Raw genomic sequence first — 16,377 nt, forward strand, 5'->3', positions numbered from 1 at the left:
AGGCAGATATAGCTTCCATTTACATAATCCACTAAGTGGGATCTACAACATCAGATGAATATCTAGGCTTTCTATCTAGCACCTTCATCGGGATTTTACAGAAAAGAAATGATTTATTTAGAACTGTAATTAAATAAATAAATAAATAATTCAATCGATGAAGCAATTGTATTCCACATCCCTCTAGGACATAATTGTACAAGGACTATAGAGACTGAGGTGCCAGAAACAGATCCGTCTCTATGAGCTAATCCGAGGCTTTAGAGACTCAGGCTGAGCATGCTGGTGCTTGTAGTGTCCCCTGATAGCACATCAGTAATATCTACATAAATCGTCACTGACTCGTTTTTAAAGTAAATATTCGTACAGTATTCCTAAGTAGTTCTGTTTCTAAATATCATTAAATGCCATTTTAGATCCATTTTAAATTGTATAATTCACACGATTAGACTTTTCAACATTATACAGTATTTCGCGTTTTCCACTAAATTTGCATGGGGAGAAATGAAACAATGTTATTAATGACACTAGAAAATATATTAAATGTGCAACAATTCGCCCAAACCGATAATGTTTATGAATAATAATAACTTCACCCTTTAGTTATTCCTTTATACCTGCCTTCTGCAGAACAAACCTATTATATGACAAACGCTGGAGGGCGGTAATATCCGGACCGCAGACAAGGAGCAGAGGCACCCCAGGGAGCATCCTGCTGGATAAAAACACATAGATTGCAATAATACAATTGTAAATAATATTAATAATAATATTCTATAATCGATTTGTATACTGTGTATTCTGTACAAATTGTATATTCTTAAATGACTGGTCATTTCCTGATATTTAGCCGACTAGGTTCAGCTCTATCGATGTATATCTATAGTCTATAATATCTCTATCTATCTATTATCTATCTATCTATTATCTATCTATCTATCTATCTATCTATCTATCTATCTATCTATCTTCTATCTATCATCTACTATACATTGTGTCTTTTTCCCGATATTTGGAAGAATAGCCTTAGCTCTATCAATGTATATCTGTAGTCTATAATATCTATTATCTATCATCTACTATAAATCTATTTCCTGATATTTAGAAGAATCGATTTAGCTCTCAATGTATATCTATAATCTAAAATATCTATCTACTATAATCTATCTATCTATCTATCTATCTATCTATCTATCTATCTATCTACTATAATCTATCTATCTATCTATCTATCTATCTATCTATCTATCTATCTATCTATCTATCTATCTATCTATCTATCTATCTAATTATCTATCTGTCCCACTGTCTGTCTGTCTATCTATCTCATACATATTTACTATATTATATCTATCTATCTATCTATCTATCTATCTATCTATCTATCTATCTATCTATCTATTATCTATCATCTGCTATAAATGTATTTCCTGATATTTAGAAGAATCGATTTAGCTCTCAATGTATATCTATAGTCTAAAATATATCTATCTATCTCATATCTATCTACTATATTATATCTATCTATCTATCTATCTATCTATCTATCTATCTATCTATCTATCATAAATCTTTTTCATGATATTTAGAAGAATCATCGATTTAGCTCTCAATGTATATCTATAATCTAAAATATCTATCTATTATCTATCTATCTCATATCTATTTACTATATTATATCTATCTATTATCTATCTATCTATCTATTATCTATCTATCTATCTATCTATCTATCTATCTATCTATCTATCTATCTATCTATCTATCTATCTATCTATCTACATCCGCCTTTAAATCTATTTCCTGATATTTAGAAGAATCGATTTAGCTCTCAATGTATATCTATAATATAAAATATCTATCTGAATATCTATTTGTCTGTCTATCTAGGCATTTATCTCTTTAATAACGAGCATTCCCCTCTGTTTCCCAGGATAGACCTGGCAGAATCTCTGGGCCTCAGTCAGCTCCAGGTGAAAACCTGGTATCAAAACCGGCGCATGAAATGGAAGAAAATAGTAAGTGAATCGCTTCCATTTTATGTTTTGCTTTTCTGTTTTCAAAGTGCAGCGAAAAACATAAATTATTTTAGCTACAAAAATTAATAGACATAAGAAATTACAATAAAACACATAAGTAAATGATATTTTTATTATTACCATTACTACCATATGCCAATATGACTTAATTTCATCGAAAGAGACTATAAATATTTATTTGTAAATCGACAGATAATTAGTCGACCTAAATTTTCGGGGACTGGAATATTTTTTTGTCTGATGAAACAAAATATTGAAATGCTATATCTTCTATTGATCATTCACATGAAATGGGTTCTGTGCACCTACGTGCGATATTCCTCTAAAATACATCTGTTTGTACTTAAGGTTTTACAAGGTGGGGGACTTGAATCCCCAACTAAACCCAAAGGTCGCCCTAAGAAGAATTCCATCCCGAGCTGCGAGCAGCTTTCAGAGCAGGAGAGAGCAAAGGAGGCAGAGAAACAGCTGGAGGAGCTGCACTCACCTTGTGAGGTCAATCAGGAGGAGTAGGAGACCCCATGGTGGTATGGCGGAAATGAGCAGAGGAGCCCGCTGATTTACCCTGCAGAGGACATTGCCCTGGAGAACCCATTGGTACTTACCTCCAGGATGAGAAGGGTACTTAAGATGGAGCATGTCACAAAGTGGTTTACTCAGAAGCACTGGGACTTAATGTAAAGCAACACAAGACTTATACAAGAGGTGCACAGAAAGGTTCCAAGGAACAGAGACACTTACCTACTGTATGGTCCAGACCATACACTAAAGACTTAGAAGAAACCTGTATTATGGGATCTCAGGCCACAGCTTAGCTAATATGTTGGCCCCCATTGGTACAAAACCCCTTTAATTATTCTGATTCCAGAATGTGGATTTTTTTTAATATATGGAAATAGGGATTTAAGTTACAGATTCCAACATTTGTTATCTGACCTGAAGATACAGTAAGACAAGCTGAGTGACAACAAGGGTTAGTAGACTAATCTTCCTTGTCCTTTCTATTTAATATTCTATTTGTATGCGCTGTGTTTCCAGTGTATATAGTTCAAGCTACACAAACATTTCTAACGTTGTTCTGTATGAGTTTTTGCTATATTAAATTTTGTATTTTTATCTATTAAAATGTAAATGTTCTTTTTTTCCCACAACGGGACCTGAACTTTCTATCCTGCACTCTGCAGATGACCCTGTACTAGCCCCTTCTGCTGTCTGTCTTCTCTGTACAAAGCCGAGCATTGCTGTGTGTGGCACCAGGTCCAGAAGGTGGACTATTCCACAATCCCGATACTGGACTGCTCCCACCTTCTGTAACAGAGATGGATTTTGCAAATCGGATTTGTGTAAATATTTCTACATTGAATAGAACTTTTCATTTGCTATATATACAAGAGGGGTTTGAATGGGCAATTTATAGTTTCTATCTATCTATCTATCTATCTATCTATCTATCTATCTATCTATCTATCTATCTATCTATCCATCCATATTTCTATCTGTCTTTTTATCTCAGTATACTAAAAGGAATTATGTTAATTGCCATATTTAAAGAGCTTTCTTTCTTTCTTTCTTTCTTTCTTTCTTTCTTTCTTTCTTTCTTTCTTTCTTTCTTTCATCTATCTATCTATTTATCATATATCTATATTTCTATATTCAGATACATATACTCATGTATCTGTTTACTATATATTTATTATTTAATTTTCCTCTTTTATCTATCTATCTATCTATTTATCTATCTATCTATCTATCTATCTATCTATCTATCATCTATCCATATTTCTATCTGCTCTATTACTCAGTATACTAAAAGGAACTATGTTAATTGACAGATTTAAAGGTCTTTCTTTCTTTCTTTCTTTCTTTCTTTCTTTCTTACTTTCTATCATATAATATCTATCTATTTATCATATATCTATCTATATTTCTATATTCAGATACATATACTCATCTATCTATCTATCTATCTATCTATCTATCTATCTATCTATCTATCTATCATCATATCTATCTATCTATCATCATATCTATCTATCTATTATCATATCTATCTATCTATCTATCTATCTATCTATCTATCTATCTATCTATCTATCTATCTATCTATCTATTCATCCATATTTCTATCTGCTCTATTACTCAGTATACTAAAAGGAATTATGATAATTTACAGATTTAAAGGTCTTTCTTTCTTTCTTTCTTTCTTTCTTTCTTTCTTTCTTTCTTTCTTTCTTTCTTTCTTTCTTTCTTTCTTTCTTTCTTTCTAAGCTATCTTTCTATCGAATCTATCTATCTATCTATCTATCTATCTATCTATCTATCTATCTATCTATCTATCTATCTAATCTATCTATCTAACATTATTCATATTCACATATCATGTTATCTGATTCCACAAGGCTGCACATCTCCCAGAATACAGGTGGTCTCAGGCTGACTCTGCTGCCCTTTACCCCCTCATATACTTGAGCCTGTCAGTCAAGAAAAAATAACTTGGGTCTGGTGAAAAGGACCTCTTCATACAGGATCATTCTGCTGCTAGAAATAGTGAGAAAAGGATCTTCATACTTAAAGCTAATTGCCCTGGTTCCTGTGCTCAGCCCCACAATCCGCCCTTCTGTGCTGTCATGTAATAGAGAATATCATTATGGCCATTTCTGATTTTGCTTTACAGCAGGAAATGACTGAGCAGCAGCTCTGCCTGTCCTGTTATGTGATAGGCCTCAGCTACAGATGGGTGCATGGTGCCCATGGAAATGGAATGGTTGCCAATAGCAACCAGATTCCAATTTTCATTTTCCAGGGCATAATAGGACATAGGATAGGTCTGGTTGCTTTGAGTAACTCTCATTTTTTGTGAGCTGTTGTGCCTGAAACACTGGGTATTTTTTCTGCATAGCAAGAACATGTAGTTGTAGTAGTCAACATGGTGCATGTAATGCACGCTACTGAGAAGAAATGAGACAGATTTTTTTTATAATACAATTATCCCAGAAAAGTAGTGCATTTTGTACTGTCGGGTCCCTCTCACTAGTGCTGCAAAAGGTCAGAGGAAAAGTGAGGTCTGAATGGATGCCATTATTGGGGTTGTATGTGGAATTAACAAAAAAGCCTTTTTTTATGTCTAACATCTCTATTTAAATGTTCTATGTCCTTGATAACGATTTGGGGTCACTGATCCCATCCATTTACACGGCCAACTGAGCAGGCAATCATCAGGAGTGACCCGTTCATTCCCAATAATTGCCTGCTCGGCAAACAAGGTGGATGTTGTATTTACATGCAGCAATCACCTCTGTTGTATGGGGATGAATGATCACCATGGCGCTCGCTCATTCTTATACAGATTCATTGTTTCTGGGCAGCCGATCCCTGTTTACACAGGACAATTTGATCATTCAAGCATTTGTTCCCGATAATTGCCCCGTAATCCTCTCCTGTAAAGGGATCTTAAAGTAGAGGGAGCTGATCCAAAGCCTAAAATATCATTGGTGGAAAAAATGATAATCGGTGACATTTTTGTGCAATGGTTCACTTTAAAACACATTCAGTGCCAAGAGGCATCCAGCGTTACAACTGGATGCCAGTAACGATCCTATAGAACTCAATAGGATCAGTTTTGGCATCAGTTTCCTTCTGACATTTCTGAGCCACTCTGGAGGGGCAACTATAATGGTGGGCCAGATAGATGGGAACCCAGCCTTAGCTTGAGGTGTAGGCGGCATGTATGAAAGACCTAATAGTGGTACTTTTGTACATATGCAGAATAATATGTCTAATAAATAATCAGTAGAGGTGAATATATGACAATTAGTGTTGAGCAAATCGAAATCCACGAAGGGAAAATTCAATTCGCAACAAAGCTTCGTGGTAGCAAATGAATTTTTCCTGAATGGCGGTCAAAAAATAAATAAATAAATCCTACTTGCGTCATCCATTTGATTGCCACAAGCTGGCCACCGCCACCTTGATTGAAGATCTTGCACGAAATCCCGTGCTCGTATAATGTCACTACGCGGGGGCGACGTGATGACATCATCACAGGCCACGCGAGATTTCACGTTAGATCTTTAATCAAGATGGCGGCGGCCGACTCGTCGCAATCAAATGGATGAGGTAAGTATAATTTCATTTATTTATTATTTATTATTTTTTCTACTATGTTATTAATGTCAGATGATCAGCTATGAACGCAGCATCGGAAGGGTACAATGACATGGAGCGGCGATGTCTTTGCACCCGCTACTTCCAAAAAACTGCGCTTGGTGACAGGGTCATTAATCACAAAGCGGATTTTTTCGAATTGACTTTTACAATACTTTGCTCGTACTGCATCCCCTGTGTCATTCCATAAAACTCTCATATTTCCTACAAAAAAAAAAGGCAGGAATATGGAAGCATAAAAGGAACGACGACAAACTGCACAAACAGCGAGTCTTATCCAGGGGGTGACTGTGTGTGTCGGTAAATGAAAGACCTTTAAACCCGTTGTATAAACCACTGCCCCGCACCCCCCCAGCTTTACTGCGTTCCTTCCATTATCTGTCATTTTGTTTCCAGTTCAATGTTACAACACATTAATTCATTAAGCCCGAGGCCTCTGGTGCTGACAATATTAAAGAGACATTAAAGTCAGTCTTACTTCACTTCCTGCGCGTTTGAACACAAGAGGGGTCATGGATCCACAGTGACATCTGTGTGCCCTGAATGTACAGCAGTCTTTGGGATCGCTCTAGCCGGGGGGGGGGCGGAATAGACGCACCTTTATTTCGTCAGCAAAAACTGGCATAACTACATGTGTTACCTATCTCCGAAAATGCTAGGAAACTGACTTCCAATGCCACCAGAGAAAACCAGTGCATGCAAGGCATTTTATAATTTCCTACTGGCCGGCATGTGACATCTGGAGGCAGCGTTCATTTTTTGCTCCCAAAAAGAACGGCATCAAAAAGGACGTGTGTTTTTCAAGAAAAGATGCAAACCACCCTTAAGCCTGCCTAGGTTTACACACAGAATTTCCGTGCAGACTTTCATACGGATTTCTCTGCATGTGTTAGGGTTGGTTCTGTTTAACGTATACGTTGCAAAAAAAAAAGAAAAAGTGATACAAAAACGCAGCACACAACGTTCTTGTATCCTGCAGAGTCTGGTAAAAAAAAAGTATATGTTTTTTTTTTACAGTGGTAAAAAAAAGTATACGTTTTTTTTTTTTTTTTTTACAATGGAACTCTATGGTGAATGGATGCCACTGTGTGGCATCAGTCTGTGGCATCCGTTTTTTGTATACATGAAAATAATGGGAAAAATGTGGTAGGAACCCACCCTTATTACTTGTGGACTATATTGGGGATTTTGATGCAAAGTTGCCCCCATCTCATCCTCAGCATTGCACTACAAATCCACAGAAACAATGGCAATGCTGCAGATTTCAAAATCCGTACCGCAGGTTACTTTCCACATGGAAAATATACCCAAAGTGTCCATAAGATTTGTCAGATCTCATTCACTTTGCTGGTTCTGTATTACGCTGCGGTTTTTCTGCATGAATATCCACGTAGAAAGACGGCATGGAATCCGCTTCTTGTACAGGTGCGCTAAGCCAAGCATACAGACTGGATAAAAGTTGTTCGAACGTTCAATTTTTTTTGGGGGGGATTGGCAAATGACCTAGGTGTATGACAGAAATTAGGGGAAGAAGGATGGAGGTTGTTGGGGTCTGGAAGCAGCTTATTCCCCTCTCTCCATTGCAATAGACATGCATGCTTGGCCAAACTGAGTGTGCGTGTCTGGGGTGAAGCTGAGAGAAATAGGTGATGGCTGAATGAGCTATTGGTCTGCAGCTAGCCGATAGTTATGGCCAGCATTGTTCTATGCTTCTCTGTTATCAGCCATCACAGGCTAAGGGGCGACTGACTGTAGTGTTCATTGGAACGGTTGTACGCAATTAGAAGAACTAAACCTCCTTCACTTCAATGGAGTCAAGCTGCAATACCATACACAGCCCATGGACAAGGGTGGCACTGTATCTGGATACGGCACGTCGCCACTGCAGCCAATCACTGTCCTTGGTAATCTATAGCTGGGGACAATGATTGGCTGAAGCGTTCACTTGCAAAATCCAGACACATCACCGCTGCTGTTTGTAGACAAAGAACGGCGGGAGTACTGTACCAGCGCCGCAGCGAACGGTCCTGGAGAAAATGGTGAGTATATCATGTTTTCTTTTCATTTTAAGCAACTGTAGGTATCGCCTGAGATTCTTAAAGTGGCACTCCATAACATTTTTTATTCTCCGACCTGTTAGAATGTGTATGATGTAATCTGTGGTGAAGGTAATCTTCTTACCAGTGCCTGTATTTGTGAGTTATAACCTCCCTTCTGATCCTCAGCTGTGTCATGTGACCAACACTCTGATCTCCAACTGACACAGGACAGGAAGTCAGATACTTCTCTATATATCCTTATGAGAATGTATTTTCTTTCCGTGTCCATTCTGCTTTTTTTGCGGGCCGTATGCGGAACCATTCATTTCAATGGGTCTGCGAAAAAAATAACTGAAGTTACTCTGTGTGCATTCCGTTTCTGTATGTCCGTTCCACAATTAAATAGAACATGTCTTATTATTGTCCGCATTACAGACAAGGATAGGACTGTTCTATTAAGGGGCAGCTGTTCCGTTCCGCAAAATACGCAATGCACACGGATTTCATCCGTATGTTTTGCAGATCTGTGTTTTGCTGACCGCAATATATATATATATATATATATATATGGTCGTGTGCATGAGCCCTGACATTGAGGATCTCATAGGAATACATTCAGAAACTGGATTGTTGTCCACATATAAGATGCTGTGTTATTTCATCACATGACACAGCTGAGGATCAGAAGTGAGGTTAAAACTCACAAATACAGTCACCTGGAAGAAAATGATCTTCACTACAATTTACATCATGTACCTTTAACAGGTCAGAGAATAAAAAAAAAAATTTGTGGGATTTCTTCTTTAATTATCTCGAACTACCCCTTGTTAATGAAAATATGTTCTACAAGCAACATTATTGATCGGTGATCCGCTAAACGCACTACCCACCCCAGTTTACTGGTTCTATAGTCCTTTATTCTATCATACTTTAACCATTAGTAGTTCAGCAGCAAGTCATTTGACACACCCGTTTACATGTTAAGACAATCAAAGGTAATATTTGGTGGTTGCCATTGGATACCACACGTTTTGTATGTTGCAAGGCCCGCATCATTCAACAGCCACATTTATAAAAACAATCAATGGTTTTCAGTTAAGAAAATGTTTTTAATTAAATTACAGCCTGGGGCAATGACGGAAAGGAAATAAAACCCAGCAAGCTAAGGTTAGATGTGCTGCATGTATTGTGTGCAGTCCCATGTATTCCAGGCACGGACTGTCTACACTCATAAACATATCATACATACACCCAATTCATTGTGTTCTCTGCCTCAATAGGTAATAATAGTTGTCAGTTCTCCATAATTACCAGAAGTGCATCTGCTAATTAATGACCTCTAACCAGGTGATAAACGGTTACGCTATCAGAAGCCTACAGGAGGTCATTCAATGATGAGTCCTTGCTATAAGAAGTGAATTATACTCCGTAGACAGAGGTTACATAGTTAATACGGTTAAAAAAAAGACATACGTCCATCAAGTTCAACCAAGGGATAGGTGGGGACGTGAATCCCAGAAGGAAGTGAGACTCAGATTTCTACACGTTTTCATAAGCATTAATGTTGTTTACTTTTAAGAATTCATCGAAACCCTTTTTAAAACTGTCCACAGTTCCTGCTGTGACCACGTCCTGAGGAAGTCTATGCCACAGCTTCACCGTTCTTACAGTAAAGAAGCTTTGACTGAACTTTTTCCTCCCGAGTCGGAGGCAGTGCCCCCTTGTCTTTTGAGGGCATTTTACACTGAACAGGTTTTCTCTGTATTTTTTTTATACGGACCATTTATATATTTGTATAGGTTAACCATGTTCCCCCTTAGACATCTCTTCAATTTTTTTAATCTTTCTTCATAACTAAGACCCTCCATGCCCCAGTTTAGTCGCTCTCCTCTGTACTTTTTTCAGCTGCAGTGCGTCCTTTCTATGGACTGGTGCCCAGAACTGACCTGCATATTTCAGATGAGGCCGCACCAACGCTTTGTAAAGTGGTAATATTACATCCCTGCCACGCAAATCCATGCCTCGTTTAATGCATGACAATATCCTCATGGCCTTAGAAGAAGCTGATTGACATTGTATGCTGTTATTCAATCTATGATCTGCAAGGACACCGAAATCCTTCTCTATAGGTGACTCCCCCAGTGTTACATCACCTAGGACATATGAAGTACAGAGATTATTACTACCAAGATGCATAACTTTACATTTACCCACATTGAACCTCATTTGCCAAGTTGATGCCCAATCACTCAGTGTGTTTAAGCCAGCTTGTAGTTTATGGACATCTTCCATAGACTGCACAGTACTACACAGTTTAGTGTCATCTGCAAAAATAGATATGGTGCTATTAATCCCGTCCTCGATATCATTAATAAATAAATAAATAAAATAATAAAGGGCCCAGCACTGAACCTTGGGGTACACCACTTATAACCCGGGACCATTCTGAATAGGAATCATTGACCACAACTCTCTGGACACGGTCCTTCAGCCAGTTTTCAATCCAACTACAGACTATACTTTCCAAGCCTATAGACCTTACTTTACCTATTCAACCTCTATAAGGGACAGTATCAAAAGCCTTTGCAAAATCCAGAAACACTACATCCATAGCCGCCCCTCTGTCCAGGCAACTACTCACCTCCTCATAAAAACAAATCAGGTTAGTCTGACAACTTCTGTCCTTGGTAAACTCATGTTGGTTATCACTTATATTATTATTTATAGTCACATACTCCTGTATATAGTCCCTTAAGAGTCCTTCAAACCTTTTTTCCACAACAGAAGTTAAACTAACTGGTCTATAATTACCTGTGGAGGATCTAGATCCTTTTTTGAATATGGGCACCACATTTGCCTTGTGTCAATCACATGGCACTGTACCAGAACCTAGAGAATCTTTAAAAATTATAAACAGGGGCACAGCAATGACTGAACTGAGCTCTTTAAGCACTCTTGGGTGTAATCCATCTGGACCCGGAGCCTTGTTCACATTTACCTTATTTAACTTATCTTGGACCCAGGCGTACGGTTTTTCTTTACCTGGAGCAAAGATTCAGATGTTTTTTCTAGCCTTGCAATGCAATACCATGACCAGAGTGGTTTAATGGTGCCCCCTCCTGGGACCCATGGTCAGGGGTGTATACAAAGGGAAGGGGCTCCCATGGACAATATTAAGATGCAGCCCCCTTTTTTTAGACACCTGAAAGAGAAGTCCATGGTTGCCTCATCTCCTGTCCATTGCCCTTGGATTATACACACACACACACACACACACACACACACATCCTTCTATACCTTTCCTCGTGGCTCAAGATATCCTAAGATGAGTGGAAGAAGATGACTAGCTGTTTGTACTGAATGTGTCTGTGTGAATGGGTATCAAATTTGTATCATGTGACATTGGAGTCCTAAACACAATTTCTGGAACGGAGGTAAGGGAGTGCACACATAGATAGATAGATAATAGCATCTGCTGTGTTGTGTTATTTTATTATTATTATGATAAATAGATAAAAAATTGATATGGATAAATAAATAGAGGGAAAAGTGCTAGAAGGAAGGAAGGTATAAATGTAGATGCTTTGGTTACTCTGTAGCAGAATAATGCCCTAATATTAGGACACAAAGTAGCAGAAAACCCCTGTACAATGCTGCTGATAGCGCTAAAATGCTGCTCTATAGGAACCCGATCCACAGGCCAAATATATATCACCACTGCACAGAGGAGACAGAGGACTGCCGGGTCTTATACTGGATATAAGTGAAGGGTCTCTAAGATAGATAGATAGATAGATAGATAGATAGATACTGTATATAGATAGTTCACATCCGGCCCACTTCACACCAGTTGTGCTCGGCCAGATGTTTTAGACCGGGAGCCGGACACAGCTGATACATGTGTAGTGCACTTCAGCGCAGAGATCCTACTTCCATACACTAATAGTGCCTGGCAGGAAAACGTAGCATGCAGCATTTTTCTGTCCGGCGCTCTTTGACATCTGGTATTATAAATGATGCGCTGGATGTGTGTGAACGATCCCACAGAAAACTATGGGATCAGTTCTGGCTTCAGTTCTCCTCCAGCGGGGAGTATATATGCGCAGGTGACCCTAGTGAGACCCTAGCCTGTTCTACTCTCTGGCCAGCTATTTTATGCCAGTAGCCGGACACAACTGATACATGTGTCCTGCACTTCATTGCACACATTCGGCATCTGTACACTGACAGTGCAGGATTGAAAAACCGAGCATGCAGCATCTCCTGTCCGGACCGGCGCTATTTGACGTTCGACATCTGAACTGATGCTCTGGAGGTATGAGAACCATTCCGGCACATTTTACTTCACGCCGGAGGACAACTGAACTGGATCGCCGGACACATGTGAAGGGGGCCTTTCCGGAAATTTTACTCTTGTTTGTACAAGGCTTCAAATGCTACATTAAAGGCATTGAAAGCGACAATTACCGTAAAATCACCTCCACAGTACCCTGCCCTTTGTATGTGACGACGCAGATTCGACTGTAGAACCCCTGAGCCCCTTCACACAATAGGACTTTATATCAGAGCAGCTGTCCCACAATGTATATGTCACCGACGAGGAGTGTGAAATACTGGGATAACAAAGAGGAGGATATACCTACTCCGCTGTCATACTGCAATCGGGGAAGCTAATTATACCCGCCAGCTCTTCCACAATCACAAGGATTTGCTGGGACTTGGAATCTGCACCTGTCAAGTTTTCTTGGCAGGGAAGGCAGTGGGATAGGTCAAAAAGTTAGATAAATTGTCAGTTTGTGAACGGGCAAGTGCAGGCACACACCTAGCACTGACTGATGATGGAGGGTGTGTATTGCTCCCCAGTCAAGCGTGTTACCTGCAATCTGATCAAATCCACGTTTTCTTATAGAGGAGGCAGCATGCACGGGGTTAAATCTTCTCCATGCCCGGGTGCGCACTCTCCAGGGAAACCAGCTCTCTAGTGATGTAGGCTGTCAGATTATTAGGCAGGGGACACAGTATTGTGCGGGTAACCAAATAATAGCAGCATACCTGGTCCAGATAGTCACTGAGAAGCATGTACGAGTGCACACTGCTATACTGTCCTGGTGTGCAGGGCATACTGGGTGCAGAATAAATAGGGGAATATATGGGTGCTGACTGCATGCATTTAGGGCGCGTTTGTTTGCCCGTGAAAATTTATAGACTGTTGTTTGAACTGTTGTAACTTTTCATGGTTCTTTAGCATTCTGATTAACTTCAAATAGTGATAAACGTGGTAAGATATGTTAAACTTATACCGCAAGCGGCTGCTCAACTGTATAACCAATGTGATCATTTTTCCGAAACAGTCCTTACAACTTGGGAAGTTCCAGGTCCGTCTCTGAAACCTAGTTCCCCATTGACTTCTATTGGTAAATGAGACGCTGCGTTTCCTAATTGCATCACATGGTTATATCCTTAGCACATCTCTATACAGCCTCCAGTCAGGCTATGCCATTTATTTATTAGACTCACTTATATATAACACAGACATATTCTGCAGTGGTGTATAGACATTGGGGCTCACAATCTGAGGTCCCTATCAGTATGTCTTTGGAGTGTGGGAGGAAACCGGAGAACCCGGAGGAAACCCAGACAAACACGGGGAGAACATACAAACTCCATGCAGATGTTGCCCATGGTCAGATTTGAATCTAGGACCCCAGCGCTGCAGGGCACCAGTGCTAACCACTGAGCCACCGTATTGGAGGATGCATAGAGAAGCTAAGACTATACTGAGGTGTAGGGTATAACAGGGTGCAGGCTGTACAGAGATGCATACTATACTGACGTGTATAGGCTAAATATAGGGAAGAAGCTATAGAATCAAGTAAGATACTACATAGTCAGACATATAGGCAAAACCTACAGGAAAAGGGCTTTATATAGTAAAGAGGGACAGATATAATAGGATATAATAGTGTTGACATTGTAAGGTTTTATATATATAAATATATATATATATATATATATATAATATATATTATATCTATCTATATTATAATAAAGTTAGGTGATACAGATCTAGAATAATATTAGAATAACATGAAGGTATCCTTCAGGGTCAGTTGTGCTGAGTTGGGTTCTAGGGGTCCTAGTTTTTCTACAGCAATAAGAAGGTCATAGTCAGAAGTGTTGGGAGAGCCTAGGTCCTCTGGTCAGTAGATCAGGAGTGTACATTTACCTAATTATTAATATGGGCTGCACTTCAGCGGGTGATAGCCCCTAGTTTACAATACAATATGTGTTCAATTAATCACACACAGAATTTCAAGATTTTTCCAGTGATATGAACTGCAAATAATTCTAATATAATAATGATAATAATAATAATAATAATAATAACAAATTATTATTATTATTATTTAAATACTAGACATTTAAAAAAATCTACATGTCTTATACTGCAAACTTTTTCAGATTAAATTTCCCCTATATCAAGGGTCAATTCACACATTACAGAGAAAGCTTTATACACATCAGGCGACAGTGATATTATCTTTCCTGTTACACATCCTTATAGTATCATCATTGTAGAAGTGATCTGAGATCCTGTCTAGCCTGAAATAGCAGATTCCTGCCCTCCTCATACAAGCAGATATCACAGCAATTAGTATAATGACAGGTATCTGTTATAAAGCTCCGGAGCCGTGCAGACTATATTCTCATGGGTTCATAAGGACATATAGGCTGTGTTCTTACTGCTTATTACCTTATTGTTACACCTCTGTACTTGTCTACATTTTAACGAAACTTCAAATGTATCTTCATGTAATTATAAAGGACAAAAATCAAATTTTTTGGTATAAATTTTTTTAATATAAAAGATGCAAACTAATAATTATCTGTTATTTGTATAATACTAATGATATGAAAAAAGATATTTAATTATTATTAAATATATATACACACATACAAGATATATACACACACACACACACACACACACACACACACACATATAATATATAACCTCATAAGACAGATATATATATACATATATATATATATATAAAAATTTTATACATTTTTTTTTAAATGAGACAAAATACTCATACAAAACCATATATTTTGTATGTAAAAAATACATTTTATGGATTTCTATGCGGGATGTGAATAATAGTTTTCAGTACAGTGCACAGCACAGTCTCAAACTCCTCTCGGGGCACATTTGACACCCAGCTGCAGTATGTATATGGTGCACTGTGACATATACTGAGTATATAAAGACGCATGTAGTATTCATAGTCTCCTCTGTCCGTCAAGAAATACGGCATAAAATCGAGCAGATATTGGGTGTCGCCGGTCAGTTTTCTGAAAGCTGCTGCTGTCGGCTCCTCCGCAATTATTATGGTTTCCATCCTCAGATAATAAAGTCATCTTTCTTCCAGTTTATTTGCTTTCCGGCTCCACAAGACCTGCAAATAATTAGTAAAAATGTGCAGGTTTCTTTCTTTAGGCGAAGGACGGATTTCAGTGATTTCTTTACTGTTTTTTACGTCTTCTGTATGATGTATTTCTTTTATAGAAAGTTTTACGGTGCGTTTATAGGATGTGTCCGGGGTATGTGAAGCAGGGGAGATCAGCAGCTTTGTATGACACAGGAGGTTGGCAACATTACAAAAATCATGAATAAAATATAAATCAAATACAATAAAAGTATATTACAGAGTATATTACATACAATAAAGACGAAAAGTGAAATAGGATGTGTCCTGTAACTCTCAACTTCACTGACTAAATGCGGGATTGAAAATAAGCATCAGTCTTATTAGTGTGTATATATATATTACACATATTCCCCTCTTTCTGTGCTGCAGTATAAGACCCGGCAGTCCTCTGTCTCCTCTGTGCAGTGGTGATATATATTTGTATAACAAAAATCTAACTACACCAGAGCTGCCGTCATAGACACATTACCCAATTAATATCAGTTGCTGCTGGGTTCGTGGGGGTTAACTGCCGATACCCTTGGTTTTGCAAAAAGCTAATAATCAAAAAGAGTCGAACCCGCGCTGACTCTATAAATATAGAACGATTTAACATAGAACACAGATAGTACTTTCCGTCAGTGGTGTGAAGTGGATTGTGTC

The 16,377-nt window shown here is 38.4% G+C and overlaps 1 protein-coding gene across 1 annotated transcript in view; it reads left to right on the forward strand.

Moving 5' to 3' along the window:
- BARX1 (BARX homeobox 1) overlaps positions 1 to 3,071 on the forward strand; it is a 5,567-nt gene extending 2,496 nt beyond the window's left edge. Inside the window, exons 3-4 of the mRNA XM_040407570.1 lie at positions 1,934 to 2,018; positions 2,388 to 3,071. Of these exons, the coding sequence (XP_040263504.1) occupies positions 1,934 to 2,018; positions 2,388 to 2,552 (250 nt within the window). The 3' untranslated portion in view covers positions 2,553 to 3,071. The remainder of the gene's footprint in view (positions 1 to 1,933; positions 2,019 to 2,387) is intronic.
- The last annotated feature ends 13,306 nt before the right edge of the window (positions 3,072 to 16,377 follow it).

This window comes from Bufo bufo, chromosome 9 (assembly GCF_905171765.1).
Source record: "Bufo bufo chromosome 9, aBufBuf1.1, whole genome shotgun sequence".
Taxonomy (NCBI): Eukaryota; Metazoa; Chordata; class Amphibia; order Anura; family Bufonidae; genus Bufo; species Bufo bufo.